Source organism: Platalea leucorodia (genome assembly GCF_965183815.1).
Source record: "Platalea leucorodia genome assembly, chromosome: 5".
NCBI lineage: Eukaryota > Metazoa > Chordata > Aves > Pelecaniformes > Threskiornithidae > Platalea > Platalea leucorodia.
Window position 1 is genome coordinate 39,970,089 of NC_138827.1, and position 25,229 is coordinate 39,995,317.

At 36.7% G+C, this 25,229-nt stretch overlaps 1 protein-coding gene across 2 annotated transcripts in view; it reads left to right on the plus strand.

Moving 5' to 3' along the window:
- FNBP1L (formin binding protein 1 like) overlaps positions 1-24,796 on the plus strand; it is a 57,836-nt gene extending 33,040 nt beyond the window's left edge. The window contains exons 3-15 of one of the 2 annotated variants that reach the window (XM_082313726.1): positions 5,336-5,389; positions 6,913-7,060; positions 7,465-7,527; positions 9,109-9,213; positions 9,747-9,875; positions 12,005-12,151; positions 12,962-13,165; positions 20,954-21,063; positions 21,698-21,830; positions 22,309-22,403; positions 22,935-23,083; positions 23,486-23,644; positions 24,733-24,796. In XM_082313726.1, coding sequence (XP_082169852.1) covers positions 5,336-5,389; positions 6,913-7,060; positions 7,465-7,527; positions 9,109-9,213; positions 9,747-9,875; positions 12,005-12,151; positions 12,962-13,165; positions 20,954-21,063; positions 21,698-21,830; positions 22,309-22,403; positions 22,935-23,083; positions 23,486-23,644; positions 24,733-24,740 — 1,504 coding nt within the window. In that variant the 3' untranslated portion in view covers positions 24,741-24,796. Of the gene's footprint in view, positions 1-5,335; positions 5,390-6,912; positions 7,061-7,464; positions 7,528-9,108; positions 9,214-9,746; positions 9,876-12,004; positions 12,152-12,961; positions 13,166-20,953; positions 21,064-21,697; positions 21,831-22,308; positions 22,404-22,934; positions 23,084-23,485; positions 24,659-24,732 lie in introns of those variants that run through there. The other variant, XM_082313725.1, reaches the window with a different exon arrangement.
- The last annotated feature ends 433 nt before the right edge of the window (positions 24,797-25,229 follow it).

Here is a 25,229-nt window from a genome sequence, read left to right on the forward strand (position 1 = left end):
TATACTGTCACAACTTAGTGATGTGACTTTCCCAGGTGCAACAGCTGTTCAGAGTCTTGTAGGAGATGACAAGTGATGCATGTACAGCATATGAGGAACTGTTTGAGTGAACTCACTATGTTCTTACTGTAGGCAGTTATTGCAGTTTATGGTCGCTGAGTAATTCCAGAAATGATAATGATTGTAGATTAACAGATTTCATTTTAACTGTATGCCTGTTTAATTTTTTTCTTATTTTATAATTGAAAAAAAAATAGATTTAGTATGTGCCAAATTACTGGGCTCTTGGCTGAACTTTGAATTCTCAGATGCTGTTTTTGATCAGCATTGTTGCTTAAAAGGGGCGAGGTGAAGGTCTGTTTTGTTTAATTCCACATCATCACACACAAAATAATTCTGGAGGTTCACTCCCTTTTTGTTCTGTCTGAAGCATTATGACACTTGAGAAGACAGAGGAGTTCCACTTCCTGTGATGTTAGGCAGTAATACAAGTTATACCCGCAGTGATAGATGAAACTACCATGCGGAATAAGATTTCTGAATTCGGTCAGCTTCTCTGGTGTCAGTTTAAAGAAAATAGCGATGATTGTTCTTGAACTATTTGAGTGCTTCCCTTTAAAATTGCACTTGTGATCTCTGGAGACGTCTAGTTAATCTGAGCAAATGTATTTTTCACGTTCCTTCTGCATACTATTGTGTACGAGTGGGTTTTTTTCTAAATACAATTTTAGTATATGCATACGTCTAGTCAAATTGAGACATAGTTACATTTTTATATGCAGAATCTTGGAATCATTATTTAAAATGGGTGTAAGCTCAAATGTGAAGTTGGGGACACAAATTATCACCATATGTGTTCACTTCTCAAATCTCTCTTCCTTTGATTGGAGCTGAGAATTTACACTGTTATTATCCAGATATGGATGTGGCAGGTTTTTTTTACAGTGATGTTTCTGCAAGCCAAAGCATACAAATTCCTAATGGTTCCAAGGATATTCAACTTTGTAAATTCAAATTCCATGTTACAATTTTTTAAGATTCATCTCTTCAGTTAAAACTTTTTCTGATGACGTTACTAAATACAGTTCATTGTCATTGCTCTCACCCAGTCCATAATATTGATATGCAATTACTGAAGCCATCAGAACCCTGATGAAAGTATTACTTTATGTATAAATTTGAAATGCCTTTAAGTACTTAGTGCCTTTTTTTTTTTTGGTAACTTATGAAAGCAGACTTCAAAGTTTGTTCCCAAGCTTGTTTGTAATATGATGTAGAGGCTGTAGAAGTTTAGTATAAGCAGATGCCACAGTACCTGAGCTGCTTCCTTAGTACAAATTCTACCATATTGATGCTGCTGCTCCCATTCTTTATGTTCTATATTAATTGACTGAAGAAAACTTACTTTTGAGTTGATAAACACAATTTTTGAAGAAATGTTTTGTAAAATTTTATGTAGATGTTTTATGTACATGACTATAAACAATTTTAATTTATTAACTAGGGTGCTTTTTTAAACTTCTGGCTATGTGACTGAGGTACTTCTCTTAAAAATCAGTAATATAGCCCAGGCTGCTATCTCACTGGTGTTGACCCGAGACCAATTTATACGGAGAAGAGAGGTTGATAAAATTACAGGAGCAGCCAATTGGATGTGGTTAGTCCTGTAGGAAATCTGCTTCCAGATGGCTGTAAGACAGAGTGTAGTAGAAGTCGTCTAAATTGTACTTTCAGAGAGGATTAAAGTGTCATCAATCTACACTTTTCTAAGGAAGTATGGAGCAATTTATCCCATAGATTTGGTTCGGTTCTGGTGGTCTGCAGTTACTTCTGCAGTTTTCTTCTAAACCAGTCCAGATCCATATTTGAATCCTTAGGATTAGATACACATTTAGATAAAAAAGAACATTATGCCCCCTGAAAGTGTCAGCTGGCTCCTGTTTGAAATAATGCTTCACTCTTCAGATCCACACTCATACTAGCTGCTTGTCAACCTGTGTTTTTTCAAAGATTTAAATCCAATTTCTGTGTTTTTTTCGAAGTGTTGGTGTTCACTTCTTGGAAAAGCCATTTATGCTTCATTGTTCACAAGAACACTGGCTTTTTCTTTGAGCTTTAAATTCTGCATTTGCTTGTTGTTTCGTATTTATTGACTTTGATTATTGTACCTTGTGCTGTTATTGAACCTTAAATCCTGATCACACAGGATCTCAAAACTCTATGTTCCTGTGACCTTAAGGTAGGCAAGATTGACTAATGAAACTGACTTTTATTAGGAGAAAGGAATATATACTATTTTTGTCTTCCTAGAAATAGTAAACAGTTGCATTAAAAAATGAAACTAGAACAGAAATCAGCATGCTAGTAAATAATCTATATTTGTGACACTTCTGCCACTTTAAACTGTATATTTTAGTAAGTGATTTCTTTTCTCATTTTTAACACCTCTGAAAATCTTCCCTTGAAAAGGCCTGTGCGTGGTTGCTTAGCTACAGCATTGTATGCTTGTTATGCATTTCACCTTCTGAATAACAATAAGGTGAATTTTAGGAGTTTCCCATTTGTTAATAAGCACTGAGGAGCAAAGCAGAAAGTAAGGGAGAACGAAACATGGGAAAGTTACTTAGCGGAGAACATTATTCTTATTTTTCTTTTACTTGGGTTTATGCATTTTCCAATCAAAATGTCTGTGCTTAATCCATACCAAGTAGAATGTTACAACAGGCAGTGGATTCTGGTGATAGCAACAAGATATTCTTGTTTTAACTTCAGTGAGAAAGTTCTTATAAAATTTGTAGATACTTTTTAGAAAGTCAGTGTTTATTCTGTTTCTTAGCACATATTGATGTAAAAAGGACTTGACTGTCTTATCATGGTTGTTCTTTCTGGTTGTAGTCTCTGAGGGTATGGAAGGAGACAAAGGGTCTAAGCTTGCTATTTCCACACCGACTCCCTACTCATATTTTGGTATATACTTCATGACTGAACATAGTCTCACTACTTGTACCCTTGTACCATAGAGATAATATGACTTCCAAATAAATTGATTTGAGAAATTGCACACGGTTATTTTAGATGAAAGCAGGATTAGCACCTTTGTTTTAATGATAAGGTAGTTTATAACAACCGAAGTTACACACTGGACAGTGGGAATGAGATATAAAACATGCATGCAAGATTTTGTTCATAGAATCTTCTTTTATTTCTCCTTTCCTTTTTTTCTGGAGCATTGGGGGTGTACATTACTATATATAGCCCATGTCTTTGCTGCTTTTAGGGAAAACTGTTTTGGGCTATGTTAATAATTAGGCTAAGAAGTCAAGAGGCCAATTAAAAGGCAACTGTTAAAGCAACTCTGCTGGGTTTGCATTGTTTTATACCAATTTCTTCTTTGGGTGTATACTTTGTATATATGTCTAAAATAGTTTCATTACAAAATATCATCCCTTTTCACAATACAGAAGTTTGAATGAAGTCTATTTCATACCAGTTAAAAAGCAGAAGCATTCTTTGCATAATCCAGGTCTACCCCAAGAACGCACTTAGAGAAGTGTTCCCTGACAAGCTCAAGGCAAACAGCCTGTCTCTTGAACAAAATGATTCAGTTGTGTGGGCTTGTTTTGTTGTTCGGGCTTTTTGTTCTTAAATGGAAAGTATGATTATTTAGAGATGTACGGGGCGGGGGGGGGGGGCGGGAATTGCCAACATTGTGTTGCTTCTATTTGTGGGTTGTAAAGCAAATAGTTGACATGCATTATTTTCTGCTGAGATGTTTAATTCACACTTAAAAATATTACTTTGATAGTTTAAATGAGAGATATAACTGGCAACCTGATCCACAGTTTAAACATTACTAGCAAGACTTCAATGAAGTGGTTCTAATGTTTGGAAAATCTGAGAATTTTTGTGAGGGTGGGCATTGGTATTTAAATACTGGTCTATTTAATTTGAGTAATAGACCTCTCTTTAAATACTGTTTGCTGCTTTTAAAAATACACAGCAACTGAGATGTTTAGCTTCTTTGACCTCAAAAAGCACAAAGGTTTTGAGGGTAAGCAATTTGAGAAAAATCCTATGTCTTACCTGTTTTTCTTTCATACAAAAAAGGGTTCTTTATTTGCTGTAGAATGACACACTCTCACAGGGAAAGGAAAAGAACTGCAGTATAGAGTTACAATTTCATTTTTTCTGTTTCATGGAAAAACCTGACAATTTTGGAAATTGCTAGAATAAAAAATGCAACCAATTGAAGGTATGAACGTCCTGCTACTAAAAATGAGAAGGAAATTATGGATTTTTTCCAAGACTGACAACATATATCCTTTTGAATTTCAAGAATTTTAAAAGACCTCATTGCTGTCAGAAAAACAATATTGTAAGTCAAGGCAGAATGCTGTGCTGGAAAAAATGCGTACTCAAAAGTTTAAAGCAAAGGTTGACGTACAGGAAGATAAGAATTCAAAAAATCATTGGACATTCTCTCCTCTAATCCCTCCTGTCTGTAAAATTGTGTGGCTTCATTTCATGTTCATCACGGGATTTGGGATATTTGTAGCAATATAAATAACTGCAAATATTTTGTGGTTGTTTGTGTAAGCAGTGTATGCCTCTGTTATTTATGCTCTTGGGTAGAGTAGGTGATGTGGTTTGTATGTTTCTTAAGGTGCTATTTCTGCATTGTGTGATAACCATATGAGTTCATATCAGTCTTCTCGGAAATTGGACTGTGATACTGTGTAAAGTGCTCGTCCTATGGATCGTCTTCTAGAGATTTTCTTGGTTTCTAAAAACCTGATATTTACAACACTGGTGGTAGGGCAAAAATGTAACATCTTTCCTGAAAAGAGATGCTGTCTCTTCTGTTCTGGAAATATCCTTACTGAAGTTTTGGAGATACTGTGGTTAAAATATTGGACCTGAATGTATGCTCAAAGCTTAATGTAGGCATGGAGTTTTGTGCTCATGGGTATAGCATACAGTGTGTGCTATCTGTACGTTATACAGTGATCATACATTTGCTTTTTTCTTGTCTGCTAGCTTCTTTTGCATGTGTGAAAAGGATGTTAAATAAAGAACTCGTTATTTTATGTCTAGTCACTGTGCAATAGAGGTTTTAAAATACTTACATTGTTGTAGGTCAAAGTGACTTAAAACTTTGAAAATGCTATCGATTTCTGCCTTGTGTTGTCTAAAGGACCATTATAAGATTACAGAGGGAATAGATTTGTTCCTTGAAGTCATTAAAGAGATTTGTTCATGCAGTTTTCTATGTGTATGTCTTCTCTTCTCAAAAGAGACTCTAACATAGCATCTTGTTTTCATTCTTCTTTAATAGAAATCTGGTTAAGAAGTACTGTCCTAAACGTTCACCCAAAGATGAGGAACCCAGGTAAAATGCGCATTTCAACTTCTATGTATAAGAAACGAGGACTACAGTGTACTCTGTCCTTTCATGGATTTTTTTTTTTCCTTTTTTTTTTTAAGATAAAGTATTTAATTGGCTAAGACAACAAAAGAATTCTGCTTGGCTTCTTGTAGTTCTGCTGTAATTCTTAAGCGTGAAACCTGAGTTTACTTATATTGGTATATTAAAGTAGTAAACATGGCAGGTTGTACTTGCTCCATTCCAAATTAATCTTTAGCTAGCTGAAAGTTTGAAAGCAGAAGTTTAGTATGCTATGTACAGTCTAGTATTATTTTTTAAATAGAAAAGCAATTATGTGTCCTTAGGCTGTGTTTTTTGCTTAGTTGAGTAGAGTTTTTCAGTGCATTTGTATGGCAATACAAATGTAGCTATATGTTTGTATGCTGAGACTTGAGCGTACACAAAATTGTCATGTTTTTGGCAAGAAGAGCTGTTAAGCTGCTGACTTGCTTTGACTCTGGAGACAAAATAAGTGAATGTTTAATTGTGGAGGAGCAATTTGTGCTAAAAAACTTTATGATTATTTGTCAGAGAGGTGCCTGTTTTGCTGTCCATGTCTGTAGCCATTTTTTTATTTATTTAGAAAAACACAATACTTTTTTCTTTAGGGATAACTCTTATGAAGGAAAGTGGGCAAGTTTCAAGTTGCAGCCAAAGCACGTGCTATGCACAGAGCGCCTGAGAATTCACACTAGGGTTTCCTTTAAGTCTTTCGATTATTTAAAGACCTTGGACCACAGGGAATGGGATTTCTAGTGGTAGGGAGGCATTTGAATTCCCCAGAGCCAAGCCTGTGGAGATGGCAGTATTCCACAGTTAAAAGAGAGAAAGATGTATATTTTAATGTGGTGCCTGTTTTTTTTTTTTTTTTCCTTTCTTCCCTTCCACACACATTTTTCTACCCTTTGCCCCTCCTCCTCCCCCCTTTTTAGTGCCAGCCATAGTGGCACCTTACTTCCAGCCAAGAGGTGGGCAGGCAAACAGGCAGCTGTCTCCAGAGCTGATAGCAAACTTGTTCTGTAGACCATCTATCGGGATGCATATGAGTGGTATGATTGGCATGTTCCACCCTCAAGACTACCAAGCACATCACCTCTGCAGCAAGTTCAGCCTCCGAGCCTAGGGACGTATGTATCCGTTCCCAAGCTCAGGCCTCTCAGTTGGCAGCTTAGGAGATACCACTATACTACAGGGCTTTCCAGGTAGTATTCTTCTTCTTTCTTTTCCATCCACAAAAATCCATATTCTTATAAAATGTATTTGAAGAGACATTGCAACATATAGTACATGCTAGGCTTAATGTAGGCTTTCCCAACTTGCATTTCTACTATAATTCAATTAGCATTAAGATAAGGTTTATTGTAAAATATATATATATATTTTTTTAAATTTAATCAGGAGTACAGACTGTACTAAAAGAAGTCTATTTAAAAAAAACCATCTCACTTTTTGTATATGTATGTTTGTGTGTGTGTGCTTCCTGTCAGGTTTACTTCGTGTATTGCCTTTTTTAACATCCTTAATGAGTTGAATGACTATGCAGGACAACGAGAAGTAGTTGCAGAAGAAATGGGACACAGAGTGTATGGAGAATTGATGAGATATTCTCATGATCTAAAAACTGAGAGAAAAATGGTAATTTTTATATTTTGATTTGGTAATAGGATATCAAAATGGACGTGTCTTTTAATGAATTGATGTATTTGTTTACCCAATTTAATGAACTTGGCAATAAGTAGGTTTTGTAATACATTTATAAAACACATTTAAAGTTATTCTGTATTTTTATGTACTGGTTCACTACAGTTATTAAGCCTAAAACTTAAGATCTTGGGAGATGGTGCTTACTAGTAACTTCTTTGCCAGTGTAATTTTCATCTGCGGTACTGTTCTTTAGATAATTAGTAATGTCTTTGAAAGAGTACTGGTAACCTGTGGGAGATAACTGCACATCATAGAGTGTCAACTAGAGCAGAGACTAACTAATGGTAATAGTACTAAAAAGATACGTAAACTAAACATATTTGTGGTGTTTTTAGCATCTTCAGGAAGGGCGAAAGGCTCAACAGTATCTGGACATGTGCTGGAAACAGATGGATAATGTGAGTTTGTGGTTTGGTTTGGTTTGTTTTTTTCCCCCATCAGACTTAATAATATACAGTCTGTAAATGGAGCTGTTGTCATCTTGCTTGCTTAGACTTTAATGTTTAGCTGTATTACTGAATGTCCAAATCAGACTTAGTAACATGCAAAATACAGCTCCATGTATTTGTAGTTCCCTCCTTAAAAAAAATCTCCTGTAAACAGCTTCTGTGTGTATGTTTGAGTGAAGCCTTGGCTTTTATCCAGCATGAAGGAATCTGTTTTTAAGATGGGTACAGACTTCTTTGGTTGCTTCTCTGCAGGCTACTTTTTGTTTAGAGAGTAATTAATAATGAGAGTTTCGTTATGTGAAGGTGAAACCTTAAGTCACTATATTTGACTTGAGTTTGAGGGCTTGTTACATGAGGTCTATTCAAGAATACCACTATAGACTATTATACTTTCAGGAGGTAGAATTACTTTTTAACAGAGAAATGCAGGAAGTGAATTTCTCTAGAACAGATTATAAGCTCCTTTTTCTTGAGACATATGCTTTTAAAGATGAGGAAATATAAAATTCAACCAAGTGTGTTCAAGATGCATTCTGATATTCTGCTGGTTTTGTGTCTTAGAAATTTATTATATCTTTGATCCAGATTATTGTGAAGCAGTACTGGAGAGGTAAATTTCTGTTTTGTTGTTGTGCAATGTCTTGCTTCAGTGTCATGTCGAAGAGTTTGATTCATGGTCAGAGGACCGGAGTAGAAGCAGATGTGGTAGTTTCAAATGCTGTCACCTTTCATCAAGATAATTCCCAGAGTTCACCTCAAGCAATCAGTTGTGTTGTGTGCACTGTATTTACTTGAGTGCAAAGTCAGTCTTTTAAATGCACACAGCCTTTAAGGGACACACTAACCTCAATTGCCTGACTTTGCACGGAAGCAGGAGAGCAGTGCTTACACAATCTCTGTTGCCAGTTTGTCTCTAGAGATACTAACTTCTTGAGCTGCAACAGCTTGTCCTACAGCAGTTGTCTTGACAACAGTCGGATATATTGAACATCAAGTATATTGAATAGTGTTGTCTGTGCTGCTTGCAGCTACACCAGTTGATATGAATACTGGTGATAATGGATGGGTATGGTAAGGTCTTGTAATGTAGATAAATCCTTCAGACTACCTTCAAAATATTATAGTTGAATTTATTCAACTCAAATTGATCACTGAAGAAGGGAACTTGAAAATTTTACTCATACAAGTCCTGGGTTAAGTTTTCTGCCCCCTGACTTTTATTTAGGTTATTGAACTCTGTTCATAATTAGCTGTGGATCTTTGTAATAGGTTATTTTGTATTTTGATTATCTGATATTTTATAGCATAATTACAGTTGCTTCCTTGCCGGTACTTCAAGGAAATGGGTTTTAAATAGAAAAGTTGAAAATTTTAGAGACTTGGTTGCTGTGACAACAATGTATTTACTTAAAGGTACTTAGTGAATTTAAGATATTAAAATGGAAGCTTTGATATCTAGAATTCAAAATTACAGTACAAAACCAAAAGGGGATAGTGGCTGTTGAAGCAGTACTTTTGTGGCTTTCGTAGAGCAAAAAGAAATTCGAGAGAGAATGCAGAGAGGCAGAGAAGGCACAGCAAAGCTATGAAAGACTGGACAACGACACTAATGCGACAAAGGCTGATGTTGAGAAGGTAAGAGCGGTGCCATTTCTTTCTTTACTCTCTCTCTATTATAAAAATATTTTATGTGCATGTTTATAACCAGTACTGGAACAACATTCTTTGAGTGTATAAAATACCCTTGCTTGTTATGTGCAAAATCAAAGCTACAGTAAAATATAAGACAGCAGAGAGAGGGAGTATGCTTCATTAGTCTTGAGATGATGCTGTTGAGATGACGACTATCTTCCTTAAACAGACAGGCTTACTGGTATGTGGTATCTTGTGCTGTATATGTTCAGTCACTTCCATGTTTTTTAGGATATGCGCGTTTAAGCGACGCGGCTAAGGGAGCCAAAATGATCATTGCTCTCTCTGTATGTGACAAATCAGGTCTGTAGACTGTCAGTATACATGAAGTCTCACATTCTTATTTCAATTATAAGGATGTCAGTTTTGATGACCTGTGATTAGTGTTTTTGATAGTTGGTAAAATAAATTAAAATAATGCTGTATCTAATTGAAAAGCACAAGACATGTTTGAACTGATAACACTTTCCTACTAGGCTAAGCAACAGTTAAACCTGCGCACACATATGGCTGATGAAAACAAAAATGAATATGCTGCACAACTACAGAATTTTAACGGGGAACAGCACAAACACTACTACATTGTCATTCCTCAGATTTATAAGGTAAAATAATTAACAGAGAAAGTATGTCTGATCTTCTTTTAAGGGAGAAGTAGATTTTAAAATTTAAAACTTTTATTTTGGGGATTATAGTGGATAATTTTATCAAGAAATTAGCATGATCTTGCTATAACCTGCATTTTATCATGAAACTTACTGCTTACAGTAATTATGCTTAGACTTGTAATGAAAATATTCTGTGGTGTTTTCTATGAAGATTTTATATTTTATAGACTTTGTTTAAATATTGCTGAAGACGTATGGCAAAATAAACTTTTGAGACATTTGGGTGAGAGCAAACATTTAAAACAGTCGTTCTAGTAAGGTTTGATCACTAGTTCTCTTGATACTTTGTGTGTGTGTATGTGAGTGCTTTAGACTCCAGCAGAGATGAAGGAAAGCATATAGCTAATGGTGACTATGTGGTTTAATGTATCCCATGTACAGGTATAAAATGGGTGGATTGGAGGCAGAAGTACTTCCCCCTGCCTCCCCCCGGGTTGGGCATTGCTTCACCAATATTACCAGCAATCCACAGAACTCTTCCAAAACAATAAAAAAAAGTTAAAGGTCAGATTAGATCAATACTTTGCATCTAAAAAGGGGATTTCTCAAGGTGCCTCATGTAACTATTAAGGTTTTTTTTTAAGATTCTTTCAAAAACAGAGAGACTTTGCAAACTAGTTTAAAGTAAAGTAGTTGGGGGGCATCAGGTGAGGGAGAGTTGCGAAGTATATTGGCATGTATGTTCAGCTATTTAGGAGAATACTGTGACTGTAGAAACTGTTTCTGAGACATGGAGTGAGGAAATGGAAAGTAAAAATGCTAACCTTATTTGAAGGTGTATCAACTTAAGAATGCTATGTATTTTCCAGAAGCATAAGGCAGTTCATATTTGTAAAAAATACTTACTAGAAGGTCTAGGATTCACAGGAGAAAATTGCCTTGGCTTATTAAAGAATTTTCTAATATTTTAACTGTTAAGCAGCACCACAGTAGATCTGACACTAGCACACTGATGGAGGAATTGCAGTCAACTCCCAGGAGAAACAGTTTGATCATCTTTCTGTGTAGCTTGGACCAGAGTTTTGGTTTATTGCCTTTATTTCTCTAGGGTTAAAATCCATTATCGTCGTAAGATATTACTGATGGTTTTTGAAATCTCCAGTGAGAGCAGAAAGGCCTAGTCCTTTCTCTTGAGACTACATTTTTATTATTTCCTTGCAAGTATTTGGTAATGTTCTATGGGAAAACCTTGGGAGAGGGATTTAGCATGACTAGGTTGTTGCTTTGTTTTGGAGAGATGAAATTGGATGCTGTTTGAGACATCTGCCTTTGTTAGAGTAGATACAGGAAAGATCCAACTTCTTATCCTGTTTTTGATAACCTATTGATGAATGTACTATTGCTTTTTGTTTTCTTTTGTTGGTGTTTTGTTGTTGTTGTTGTTTCCCCCCCCCCCCCTTCAATTAGATATTTCTCTTTAATTTGTTCTTTTTTTATTGTGTCCCAGTAGACTTTTATTACAAATCTTACGTAATGGTATTCTTTTCTTTATTTTCTTGCGCGCTTCTAAAGGAAATGGTTTGTATTTCAAATCAGAGAGCATGTCTAAACAGCATATAATTTTAATATTTCTAATTTTTCCTAATTTTTAATTGTTGATATTTATTGGAAAGTATAAAAATGAAAGCAAGATAGAGATATTTATCACCAGAAAGAAATTATTTGGAACTAGGAGAGTGTGAGGAGATGTAGAAATTAGTAGAATTTCTTTACTGTAGTTTTCATTTTTGCATGAAACAAATATTTTAAACTAAATAGGTGGCTGTAGACACTGTACACGTGCTTTGAAAAAAGAATAAGGAAAAGAAAGTCCAGTCCTTTACATCATTTTTCAAAATCAAAGAGTATCAACTCTTCATAATTACTGTTATGGGCATCTTAAGTCTATGTCTGAAAGGACTTGATTTTTTAACTTAATCAACTTCTGTTTTGTTAAGCAAGTAAAAATACTGGGAAAGCACAGAAATTCTGTACTATGCTGTGGCGACCACAGTAACTGCATACGTCAGGATTGGGGGGGAAATCTGCAAATAAAAGCTTTATTTTATCTTACTTTGTGCTTGCAGCAACTTCAAGAAATGGATGAAAGAAGGACTATCAAACTTAGTGAATGTTACAAAGGCTTTGCTGACTCTGAGCGCAAGGTTATTCCAATTATCTCTAAATGTTTAGAAGGGATGATCCTTGCAGCAAAATCAGTTGATGAACATAGAGTAAGTAGACCTGAGTGACTTTCTAAATGTGCATGAGCAACTTACTGATATGGAAGCTGTGGAGAGGGGAAAGGTGGACTTAGCCTGTACGTTTATCTTTCTGTTGTCAGACATTTGTCTGCTTGAAAGATGTTGTGACTTCAGTTTTAGCCTAAATGGTCACTTCTGCTTTCAGTGTCTGTTTTCTTCCTGTTTTTTTTTTGCTTCCTTGTGGTCTGAAGATTTTTGACACTTTCTCACTGTATGTGATTTTGGACACATTGTTTGGTTATCCTGAAACATCCTGGAATACCAACACAGTTGGTATTTTCTCCAGTATGTAGCATTAAATCATATAAAGGGTGCTCAGTTAACAGAGTATCATTCTGTGTCCTGTCTGATTACAGCTATTGGCACGTCTTTCTTATTCCTTCTAATACGGGTTCTTGCCTATTATATCTTACTACATCTAGTTTCTTAGTGTTATCTTCCTTTCAGTGCTAATGTTGAAGGATTAGAAGGTGGGGTGGTAGTTTGGCCCTAAAGCATGTCCTGTTCTAAATTTGTGATAACCCTCGGGGAGTATTTGCTGGATTCTGAATAGCAGGGTATGCTTTGATTTACAGTCATGGTAACACTGCTGAGAAAAAAAGAACAGACGTCGTCTTAACTTGATCTGTCCAAAAGTGTGCAGTTTGAGCTCTTTCTCACTTTCCCATCTGTGCATCTCTGCAATTAAAGGGAAAATTTATGTCTCCGTGTTTTTCTCTCTCCAGTTCTTGATGGGTTTGCTTGTTTTGCTTTTTAAACTCCTTCATGTCCTATGTTTAGGACTCTCAACTAGTGATAGACTGCTTCAAATCCGGTTTTGAACCTCCTGGAGATTTTCCATTTGAAGATTACAGTCAGAATATTTACAGAACTATCTCTGATGGAACCATCAGTACACCAAAGCAGGAAGGAATGAGAATTGATTCAAAAACTACAGTGGGCAAAGCTAAAGGAAAGCTGTGGCTATTTGGAAAGAAGCCAAAGGTAACAATTCAGAAATTACTATTTGGAAAATTAAAATGTAAATATCTAGAGTGCATGGAAGCAGCAATTTATTTATTTTAAAATAACCTTCCCCTTGCCTGCCACTGTCTCTTAAAATATGTGTAAGGAGATCTGAAAGTTTGAGTAGGACTGGATACTTCTCATATTAAAAGTCACGTTCTCACTGGGGGAAGTTTTTCAATTTTTCTTCTAGTGATTTGTGTCTGGGAATGTTTTTAATAGCTTTTGATAAAAGTAGCTTCCCATTTGTGTAACATTTCTGAGTTTCCGTAAATACTTTCTGCAATTGCATAGAAAAGGTGTTAATTGTGAATGTAAAAATAAGGGGAGGGGGAGCATGCTCTGGAATCGGGCAGACTTCAGATCTCTCTTTTATACTACAGAAAAGGAACCCCCTTCTAAACGTCATATTTTATAGATGTTTATATATAGGAGTGTTATACAGATTTTTATTATACCTGCTGCTAGTTTTGAAAACCTCTGAGGTCTGTCTGAAAACATTAACATTTATAATACCTCATTGATAAAACATACTGTTGAAGCTCCATACAGGTAAATGTCCCAGAAGAAATATTACTGTGAAATAGGTAAAATTATTCCTATGCTCAAGAAAAAAATTGAAAGCAGAGACATTACTCCTTTCTTGTATTATTATATGAGTTTCAGTTAAAACTTTCTGTGCAAGATGCTTTCATGGATCAACAAAAAAGATTATCAATAGATGAATTAGCTAGATAAATGACTAATGAAGCACATACATACTTAAATTTATGCTAGGTCTTTATATATGCTATGGGAGCATATCAGTGAGTCATTTTAATGATGCCCACAAATTTCTGTGAGGTTATTTTAAGGCTCCAAGTCAGTTTCTGCCATTCATTATAGGAAATGATTCTTAGAGCTTGTTAGTGGTAGGATTTATTTTCCACTTGATAGTATTCCAAGAAAGCAGATCTTAAGCAAAAGAAAGGCTACAGCTGATTCTTTATTCCCTCCTCAGTGTATTATGTAACTGCAGCTGTGTGCTAAAATGAAAACTGATTGTTTACTTTTCATGCAGTATAATTAATGATTGAAAATAGTTAAAATGCATTAATGCATTAGCATATTTATTGCATTTGGCTGCAGAGGTGGGTGAGATTCAGCCAGTTTTGAAATTAGATCGTGATTACCGGTTTGACAACAAGACATCTTTCTGAGAATTTTGGAGAGGGAAGCTATGAAAATCTGCATTGGTTTTCAATCTGGACCTTGGCATTTCCTGTAGTTGTAAGAAATTCCTTAGTATGATGACAGCCGAAGAAAGCTGACAGGACTTTCCCTATTCTTCCTTCTCCCCATTTCGTTCGCTTTGTATGTAGCATTCAGAGCGTCAGCCGTACTGTTTCCTATATGGAATCACAGATACACATATGCATCTCTTCCTTAAGGACCTGGAGGAAATGGAAGATTATGTCCCATTTTTCATCTGTTTTTGGGGAGGATGGAGGGGCGCTCTACAAAACAGCAGCTGGGAGCAAAATACTTATCAGGAGATACATACTTAATTCCAAATACTATTTACAGGTTTTAAAAGATATTCTTAAATTAGCTAATATAAAAATACGCTGACTTATTGTAGCTGGGGTATTCATGGTGGCCTTTGGGCCTTCATTTAGTTGAAACTGTGGCTGGTCTTGGCTTCCAGATACGCATTTACCTATTTTTGATGTTGTCAAAGACATAAAACCCTTTGGGAAAGGGAATGAGTTGTGCAGCAGAGGAAATGGTACAGAAGAATCAGTCTGGGAAAAACCAGCAGAGGCATGAGAGACAAAAGATGAGAGAAGCAATTTGAAAACGGGGAGGAAGAAAGTGGAGGCAGTTCTCGTGATGATATTGATGAAGAATGCCATGCAGCCAGTGCGTCAGTCCAGCTTGACTACAGAGATTGAGTATACTTTCTGTTTTAGTCATTCTCCGTAGATGTACCTAATATTTCTATTTTAGGCTTACCTGGTAGGGTACATCAAAGTGTAGGAAAAAAGAGTGAGCAGGAATGCAGAAGCTTCCAGAACGGCTGTAACTAAAGCTGGGGAAAAGCAGGACTTCCTGCTTTAAGAAAAGAGACAGGCAACTTCGGGATCTCGTTTAGGATCTTGTGGAAGTGTTGAGTCTAAAGCTTTTTTGAATATTCCTTCATTCTCTGCACCAACCTGTAGCTCCGAAGATTATTTCATGACGGAAACCTTTTAAAACCGATGCAGTTATAGTGTAAATGTGTCTGGAACATTACAAGCTGTTTCTGTGATGGATGGAAATTTTATTTTTGTAAGACAGAATTTTCATTTTAAAATTACTTTGAACATTTGGCTTATTTATTGCTTTCTTTATTTCCACATTAGCCACAATCCCCACCCCTAACCCCTACTAGTTTATACACATCCAGTACTCCTAATGGGTCCCAGTATCCCATATTCTCCATTGAACCAGTGCATTATTGCATGAGTGACATAAAAACAGGGAAGCCCAGAATTCCTTCTTTCAGAAGCCTCAAAAGAGGGGTAAGTTTGATAACAAGTCGAAATGCATGATGGGCTATGAACAGTGTGTTTGTGATGTGGCTTTTCTAATGCTCTTCACCCTCATTATAAGGCTTAATTTGTTAAACGTAACACTTCAGCTATAAGGTCACCGATAGGATCCTTTGTTTCATATTACACAGAAGTTACCAACAGGTTAAAAATAAAATAAAACAGAAGCGCTCTTTATCGCATTCCAAATGCTTGTGCCGAAAAGAAAGGTGTTATAAAGAGGGTGCTCAGCATGTGTTTGAAACCTTTCTTCATTGTTGTTCACATTCACAAATGTTTTCCTACCATCATGTAACATATTTTTGCAGTAATTTATCATTGGGCATATAGTCACCACAAAAAACATCTGACAGATGAGATGTTTATTTGCTGACTTTTAATTGAGATAATAGTAGTTGATTATGAGACACTGAACTAAGAAGGGAGAAATTTCATTTCTTTTGTACCTCAAATGCTATAGCACATGGTGCTTGCAGATTCTGAAATACTGATTTTTGAAACAGTACAATTCTAATGCATTTTCTGATTAATAAATTGTTCTTGTTTGTCCAAGGTTCTTTTGGGTAAAATTATAGAAAAATTACTACCAAAAGCCACCTTCTGAGATTTATCAATTCGCTTACCAACTTACCGTGGCATATTCTACAAATAGAATTTGTTTGGAAGACAGTAAAAGGGAAACGTTAAGTGGTTTCCTAGCAACATCTATAGTACTATTGATAAATGTACTGGCACTTTCCTGTTCTGTCAGTGAAGCATAGGCTGCCCAGTTTATGTATGTTTTATGATATTTATTGATCCAAATAATGAGATAATTGGATGCATTTGACTATATATAATTCATGATTTTCTGATCTTTGAAAACAATATTGACTTGGCTGTCTCATGTGCACCAAGACTGGTTGACTACTGTTGACATAATGTGGAGATCAAAGTACAACATTGCGATATTGCAGTAAATTATGATTTAGAGGTTCCCTTGCTGTCATTCTGAAATAATGAGTTACACTTAAAACTTATTTTCTTTAAGTCATGTTGTGGCATCTTATTTCAGGCCCCCAGATATCTTGGAAATACCCTTTCTACCACCACCATTTTTTAGAAAATTCTTGCATTTATGGAGGACAGTTTCTCCTTTCCCCTTCCGTGTCACTTATCTCATAATTTGTTCTGGTCATGAAGATAATGTTCCTTCTTTAGTACTCAGTGAGGAGCTAACTGGATTAGTTGTTGAAATGGCACAGGCCTTGATTACGCCTCCTTTTTGTCGATCGCTAAAAGTATTGACTCCTGCCTCACAAATCAACACCTTGTAATATCAGTACTTCTAGAACCTCTTATTGAAGCAAAAGATCATCTCCTAACCACTGCAGAATGCTAATGGAAAATGTAAACATATTTTTATTGAATTTTTTTGTTTTTACAATTCATTGATCATGTTGTAAAAGTGAATGATTTTAATATAGAAAAGTATTCCGTAAAATTAGCAAGGATCAGTAGTATCCTACAAATCCGGATTAACTCAAATATCCCAGAATATCAAAGAGTTAATCTCTGTAAATCTTTAGGATGAACATTTAACTTTTATATATTTTGAAATTCCTTGCAAGCATTTTAACAGACATCAGATTATCACACACTGAGTGCCTTTTCAACTTAAATGTATACTGTAATTCTAATAGAGTTTTTTTTATCTCATTGATCAGTCTTATCTTTATAATATATCTTGATTCAGTGCTTAATAGTTGCTAGTACATGATGCTGTTTTCCGCAGTTTTGTCCCTGGAAAATGATGTCCAAGTGGTATTGACATGCAGAACTACCAAATGGCATTTAATTTGCTTCTGCCTCTACCGAGATTTATCCATGAGTTGGCACGTATCAGTCAGTAAGCGTACCGGGTCTTTGGTTTAACGTGCCCTGTACACGATTTCACTCAAGGCACCGAAGATCGCAAAACCGAACTGCCCTCGTTCTGTGCTTCGTGCATTGGATTGTCCTGTCGTGACGTATAGCGAAAGCAGCACACAGTAGCTGTAGAACAGGTTATTGAAAAAAAGTCTTTAAGTGTAAGCAAGTGTAAGTTGCTTTATTAGTACTGCTGTTACATGCTGGCTGTTATCCTTTCACATCTTAACATTTCCAGACAGCGTTAGTGCTTATGAGAGGTCTTTGCTCAATGCCACTTGATACATAAATAGATGCATCATCAACAGTGATACATAAACCTTACTTGTGTTGTCTTGGAAGACGCTTTCTAAAGGGAACGAGAAATTTATTCTGTAGCCATTTTACATCTTTGGACTTTATCGAGGTTTCTACCAAAGTATCGTTTGTTAAGGTGCTTTACTTTCCTCGTTGCTAGAAACTCCAATTTTGTGTGTGTGTCCCAGTCAACAGCCTTAACAATTGCTGATGGTCATAAATGATGTTGGAGGTGTATATCATTTCAAAGTCATTGAAAGCATGCTAGATCTTCAAAATGCTGTGAATGTTAAACCGAAGATACGACACCTGGCATCCCATGTTCTCTTTGCTTTCTCTGAGGATAAAGTCTTTAGTCTTTAAACGTCTTTATTTTTATCTGGACTAAAACATTTCTAGATTAGCAGCAATGACCCAAATGCTGTTTTCAGAAAGTAAAATTACTAACTAACTTCTAAACTTGAAAAAGATGTTTACTGTAGTTCTGCTGTGATAGTAAAGTAAATACATTGTAAAAATTACTTTTGTAAAAGTGATGGTAGTGGATTGTTAGCTGTAATTAACAAATTATTTGCATATGGCTGACCAGTCCTTCATCATCATCAAATTCTGCTATTTTGTGCGATGTTGGCTGTGTGTTTGTTTCCTCTCCTACAGTAGAAGTTCTTTACCACATTACTCAAAACACTAAAATTCAAAAGTAGTTTAATGAAGTTGTGCACTAGAATTTCGTAAGTTAAACTACCCATTATCACCTAGTATTTTTAAGTGGGTAATTCTTAAAGCAGAAGTGCATTTCTGATTATTGTGTTTTGCTTTTCTTGTGCTCATAGTAAAATGTTTTTTAAATAAATTAAAGTTTTAATCCTTAAGTAATATTTTAAAGATACATTTTTAGACATGAATCATTTTCGTAACTGGTCGTTGCATGTGAATAATTTCCCGTTTCTTTCTGTTTTCAAATGAACTGTGCAGTGGTCGGTGAAGATGGTAAGCCCGTGTGCTGATCTGTCTGCTGTACTTCTGCTAAGATAGCATGAAAGTAATCTTTTGAAAGTGTTTCCATATCATAACTGCTTTAAGTCAGGTGCTGAAATACATCTTCAGATTTTCCACTCATATACACAGTCTTCTTAATCATCCATGCTTACAATAAGATAATTAGACTTGTGATCTGGCTGCAGCTAAATCTGTGATTTTGGAAGTTTAGGGTTGACCAGTATTCACAAGTTGGTCGTGATGGAAATAGTTGGTGATTTATCTTTGTCAGGAAAATTGTTAAGGCAACATAAAATAGGTATATGAAAAGATTACAAAACTTGTGTAAAGGAGAAATATTGAATACTGCAAAATTCACTCCTTTGAATTTAACCAAAAAAATTGCAGGAGAGATGATCCTTTATGCTTAGGAATATTAGAAAGCTGTTTGAAAACCGCACTTCAATCAATATTGTTGTTTTGCAGAGTAAATCAGTAAAAATTCACAAAAAGACCTCTGTTTCTGATTAGTGCTGTAGGATACCCTGGTTCTAACTGACCTGTAAGGAAGAACGATACCGAGGATGTGATTGTCTTCTTGTTTCTTTGTAGTTTGTAAAAGCACCTGAAAGGATTTTAATTTTTTTTTTTTTCCTCCAGAAAGAAACACTTCTGCTTTATTTTGGAAACATCGTATCTTGATTTCCCTCCTTTTATGGTGTCTTGTATTCCCTTCTTAAAAAGCAGTGAGATTTTGATTTTACAAGTGCAAAAGAACCGAGAAGTTGAGGGGCAAGAAGATCTTAAGAGGGGGTGTTAGAAACTTGGCACCCGAGCCTAAGGCTGCTTGTGTCAAAATCTCGACAGCCAAGTTTCTGTCAGGTTTCTTCTTGACAAAAGCAAAGCTGTCCAGTCCGGTTTGCCTCCATGGAGGGTTACTGTGGTGGCGAGTGGGTCTCTTGTGCTAAAACCAACTTTCCTAGGCAGCTAGGACACAAATAATGTAACTTAACTCTCTGTTATTAAGATGTGTACCATATTTCCTTCTTAACACTGTCAGTGTCTGTCACCCTGAAGGGGGAAGAGTTCTCACAACAAACTCACAAGATACATAAAAATCTCTTCCCGTGCTTTTCATACCCAAGTCCTTCCATCCTGTTTATAAGCTTGGCACAAGTCTGCAGTCAAACCTTTGCAGGTTTGGGCTCCTAACAATAGGTGGTCTTAAGGTTTTTTGTTTTGTTTTGTTTTGTTTTTTCTTTGTTTTGTTTTTTAAAGTTTGGAAAGTCGGAGGTTTTTTCCCTCCCTGAAACATTACTTTTTATAATGAAAAAGGTGACTTGGAATACTTGAGCAAGTTTTGAGTCAGATTAACAAATCTAAGTCAAAATTTTGATGTTATAAAGGCTTTTTCTGTGCTCTGTGAACTAGTGTTACTCGAGGTAAAATGCATCAGAACTTTGTAAGTTTTAATGTGTTTTCTAGCAAGATTGCTGAACTTCCAGAAGAGAACTATAATAGTACTTGCGAATGAAGATCCAAAATACAGTATTTTTCTTTTCATATCATCCAAACCACCATATAACACACACTCCAGAGAGAGAGTCAATTATATACATGTTATTATTATATACACATCTTAGATTTTTGTTCTGACTGAAATTACTCTGTAGTAATTAATTCTGTCCTTTCTAAATCTGCTTTAAGTGCAGAGGATGTAACAGGAAGTATGTGGCTCAGCTTTTCAGAAAAATAATTAAGTCTACAAATTTTGAATGACATCTGTGAGCCAACTGTTACAGAAGGCAGAAAGAACCTTGAATGAATGGCTACGATCTGGCAGCGAGAACGTGCATTTATTCTGTTGCCGTCTTTTATAGCGCTGTGTGTCAAGTAAGAGTTTTTAAGAAGGTCCATCCTGCTTCCAGTGAACACTGTCCTTGTGTGGGTATGTCACTTCAGCTGTCCGGACACGTGCGTGCTGCTTGTTTAACAGTATTTCTACTTGCAGGGCCCTGCACTAGAAGACTTCAGCCATCTCCCTCCAGAACAAAGACGCAAGAAACTGCAACAGAGAATCGATGAACTCAACAGAGAACTACAGAAGGAAACAGACCAAAAGTGAGTGCATTTTTTTGGAGTTTTGTCATGGTTCTCTCTCTGTCTCTTTCTGTTGAAGGCCTCTACCTAAGCCAGCAGTGCTGAGATGCTGGGTGAGATTATGCTAGTCCAGGCTGTTACAAAGTTCATGGTTTACGGTATGTAGGTTCTGTTAGCACTGCTTCCTTCTGCTTTATTATAACACGCGTTTTGATCCTAATGTTGCATCGGAAACATTGGATCTAAGAGCGTGCATTACAAAAACAAAAACAAAAACGAACAAAAAAACCAAAAACCAATGCGTAGGTCTGCTGAACAAGAGAGCTGCAACTTAGTGTGTTAAGAAAAGAACGTTAGTCATATTTAGGAAACTGCGTATAACAAACAATATGGGAAACAGTATTGAGAGTGGATAGAGAAGAGCCGACAGTTGGAGTCCTTGTGTGCTCGTGCACGACACAAGAAAGGAAGGCAAAGCGCCAAGATGACAGAATGGCAAAAGGATTTAGGCGTGGTGTGGGGAGCAGTAGTTCCTCGTGTCTGTGCTTAGTATCTAATCACGGGTCAGGGTCTCATACGCATAAACGTTATTTTAACGAATGGGTACTGATGTATGCAATTTTTATGATGATTGTCGGGTTCTGTATGTTTTTAGAGATGCCCTCATCAAGATGAAGGATGTTTATGAAAAAAATCCGCAGATGGGTGACCCAGGCAGTTTGCAACCAAAATTAACTGAGACTATGAGCAACATGGACCGTCTTCGGATGGAAATACACAAGAATGAGGTTAGACTCTAAAACAATTCCTTGGAAAATATAAATGAGTGATAAAATTGTAGTAGTTTGCCTTACGGGTTATAAACATAGCGCCCAGAAAAACTACTTGATTTAAGAAAGCGCTCCTGATACAATTCTTTGTGGGGTGCCGTGTTTTAAACAAGTACGTTCATCTAGTTAGAATAAGGATGTACATTATTAAAGATGTAAACTGTTTAGAAGAATTTGTTATTAATCACTTATTCTGAAATTCATATGTGATTAAAGACGAGTTTTTTTCCTTAAGACTAGTATGGAGTATAGGCTATGCGTGAGGGATAGGTTCATGCTTCATGTGAAGTAATTATGAGAGTTACGCGAAGGCAGTCTCTATGTGGCTGCGTACTGACGAGCAAACCGTAGGCAGTTGAGTGCATTTGTTAAATGGTATTTGCTGCTTCAGGATCAAGTTTTCTTTGACACCAATATTTGCCTTTTTTTCCCCAAGGCCTGGCTCTCTGAAGTCGAAGGTAAAGTGGCAGCCAGAAGCGACCGGCGGCACAGCAGTGATATCAACCACCTTGTCACACAGGGCAGAGAGAGGTCACTATTCTGTCTCTACTGCTTTTATACCTTATGCTAGAATCGGTACATCTCTTTGATGGTTAACAGTAGGTGACGGTTGTTACTTATCCTCTGAAAGTTTATGTCCTTCTAAAGGAAGATCTTGCTAGTTCTGAATTCTAGAGGTCACTTTAGAATCATTCAGGTCATATCATTAGAGGTCATTATGGTAACATAAAAAAACTAGTGAGTCGAATCGAAACACCCACTCATTAAATAGCAGTGCCTTTTAAAGCGATCTTATTCCATTGCATAAGGCTCACCAGTTTTCCATGCTCTGTAGAGACAGGTTTGTCAAATTTATGTTTGTTTTTGTAGCAGAATTCAGTCCAAGCCTTTGTTAGATCGGTGTTTTCAGAAAATCGCCTCCAGCAGTAAATACAAACACTGCTCACAGGCGTTCCCAGAGCGATATCCACAGTCTGCCCTTTCTCTGATGCACCCATGTCCTGAGTTTGAGCGCTAAGGACCCTGATTCAGTGTCCTCACGCTCCGATCGTTGCATTGTAGCCCTGAAGGGAGTTACACGGATGATGCAAACCAGGAAGTTCGAGGCCCACCGCAGCAACACGCGCATCCAAATGAGTTTGATGATGAGTTTGAAGATGATGATCCGTTACCAGCTATAGGACATTGCAAGGCAATATATCCGTTCGATGGTAAGGTTAACAGCACGCACTACGAGTCCTTGACTGTAAGGCAACTTGACTATAGGGCATGGATTATTTGCCACAGAGAAGACAGGTAAAATGATGTAAAGTAAATTAGCTGTATGAGCAACCAGTTGCTTATGAGATCAGTGGAAATATTTTATAAATCAGTTTAATTCACGAGCAGTACTTTTGTGCTGTTCTAAGATAAATATTAGCACAGCTACTGGCAAATATTCAGCTTTACAAATGGGACTAGGTTTTTGTCTGTAAGCCTGTTTGACCATATGTTCTCTCGCGCAGATTTTTGGTTCTTCCTGTTTATATATAATCTGGAAACTATGCCCTGGGAAAAAGACGACTTGAAATTCTGTCTGAACGTTGAGACTTCTTTGCCTCTTGTTTTCCCAGGTCATAATGAAGGCACTCTAGCAATGAAAGAAGGGGAAATTTTGTACATTATTGAGGAGGACAAAGGAGATGGGTGGACAAGAGCTCGAAGACATAATGGAGAGGAAGGCTATGTGCCAACATCATATATAGATGTAACGCTAGAGAAAAACAGCAAAGGTGCAGTAACCTATATCTAACAGTAAACTGGCAGCTTTCAGTTGTACGTTCCCCAGGGAAAACAGTGGAAAAATAGTAATTTACACAGGTTCATGGAAAGCATTAGAAAATCAGAAGTCAGCAATGGGCTGTTGTGGGCAATGTCAGTTTGCTGTAGTTTTCTTCAGAGGTGACCGCCTTAAATGACGCATTTTACACTGGTCTGTAATTTTGACCAATGTCTTCTGCTTTGTTTAACTGATCTCGTGTTGTTGCTTTACAAAGCACTAAATCCGATTCAGCTATTAAACTGAAAAAGACCAGGATTCCTGCTTTTTCTATAGAATACTTTGGTTTTTATAGAGAACTGAAAACGTACTTAGCCGTAAAGATCTCTAAGAATGAGTGTTCCCACTTTTATGACTTAAACTATATGCTTAAAACAGAGGGTTTTTTCCTCTAATAACTAACTGAACTCAGTTACTGAAAATTATGAATTTCCTTCCTTACCAAATACTTGGCAGCTTTCACTTCTTAAACAGGAAAATGTTTTCTGATTCTGAAAGCTCAACAAAAATACTCAGGAAAAAACATTATGATTAAGAAGGACAGAAAGTCCACTGACCTGCCTCTCTCCTTCCTTTTCAGTACTTGTAATGTAGAATGTTGTGTATTGGACACAACCTCATTGTTTTAACTCTAGATACCTTGAACAAACAAAAAAGAGACCACGTGTAATGCTCGATGTCTTACTGAAACCTCTCTGCTCCTGAAAAGGGAATGATTTTACATTCTTAATCTGTGCCTGTAAGCTAAGTCTTCTAATTGCATCATGTTTAGTTTGAAATCAAGGTCTTAACAGTGAGGGGAAATTACTGTACATTGAAATGGCTGAGGATTGGAAGCTGCATTGCACTACTTGATTATTGGGGGGGGCGGGGGGGGAGCTAATCTAAAAGCCGTGGCTCGTATTTCTACCGAGAGTTTGTGGAATTAAGTACAAGGCTAATGTCTAGCCACTGAGAAGGCCTGTTAGACCTGAGCACGCTCCTCTGTCTTCTGAAGGCCTTCAGTAACTTTGTTCTTTTCTTTTTCCTCTTGGACTGCAGGTTCCTGAAGCGGGTTTCTGAGAAAATGGGCGAGATCTTGAAGGAGGTTACATGCAGCTGCTGGGGGGGTGGGGTGGGGGAGGGTACTAGGCTGGGAGGCCCCAGGGGAAAAGCTAGTTGCATGAATGCATGCAGACGTACATTTAGTCACTAACATCTTAGCATCTCCATACGTAGGTAAGGATGTATTACAAATTTTTCAATTCATGCAGGAAAATAGAGTTCCATTACCAGAGTAAAAAGGCTACTGCTCCTGAAATTGCTTTATTTTCGTTGTCCCAGGTGCACAAACTATTTTAGCTTGTGCTGTGTTTTGGTTCTCTCAATCACGCTCTTGTCCAACTCCTTTTAATTGGCAGTCATTTAGAACCAGATGTCAGGTATCAGTCTGCCTGTGCCACCTCCATGCTCGCCCTTAACCTCCTCCTGCATGCCCAGGACAGTCAGGCATGTCTGCGTAACACTTTGCCATCATCGCTTGTCTTATTTTGTAACAA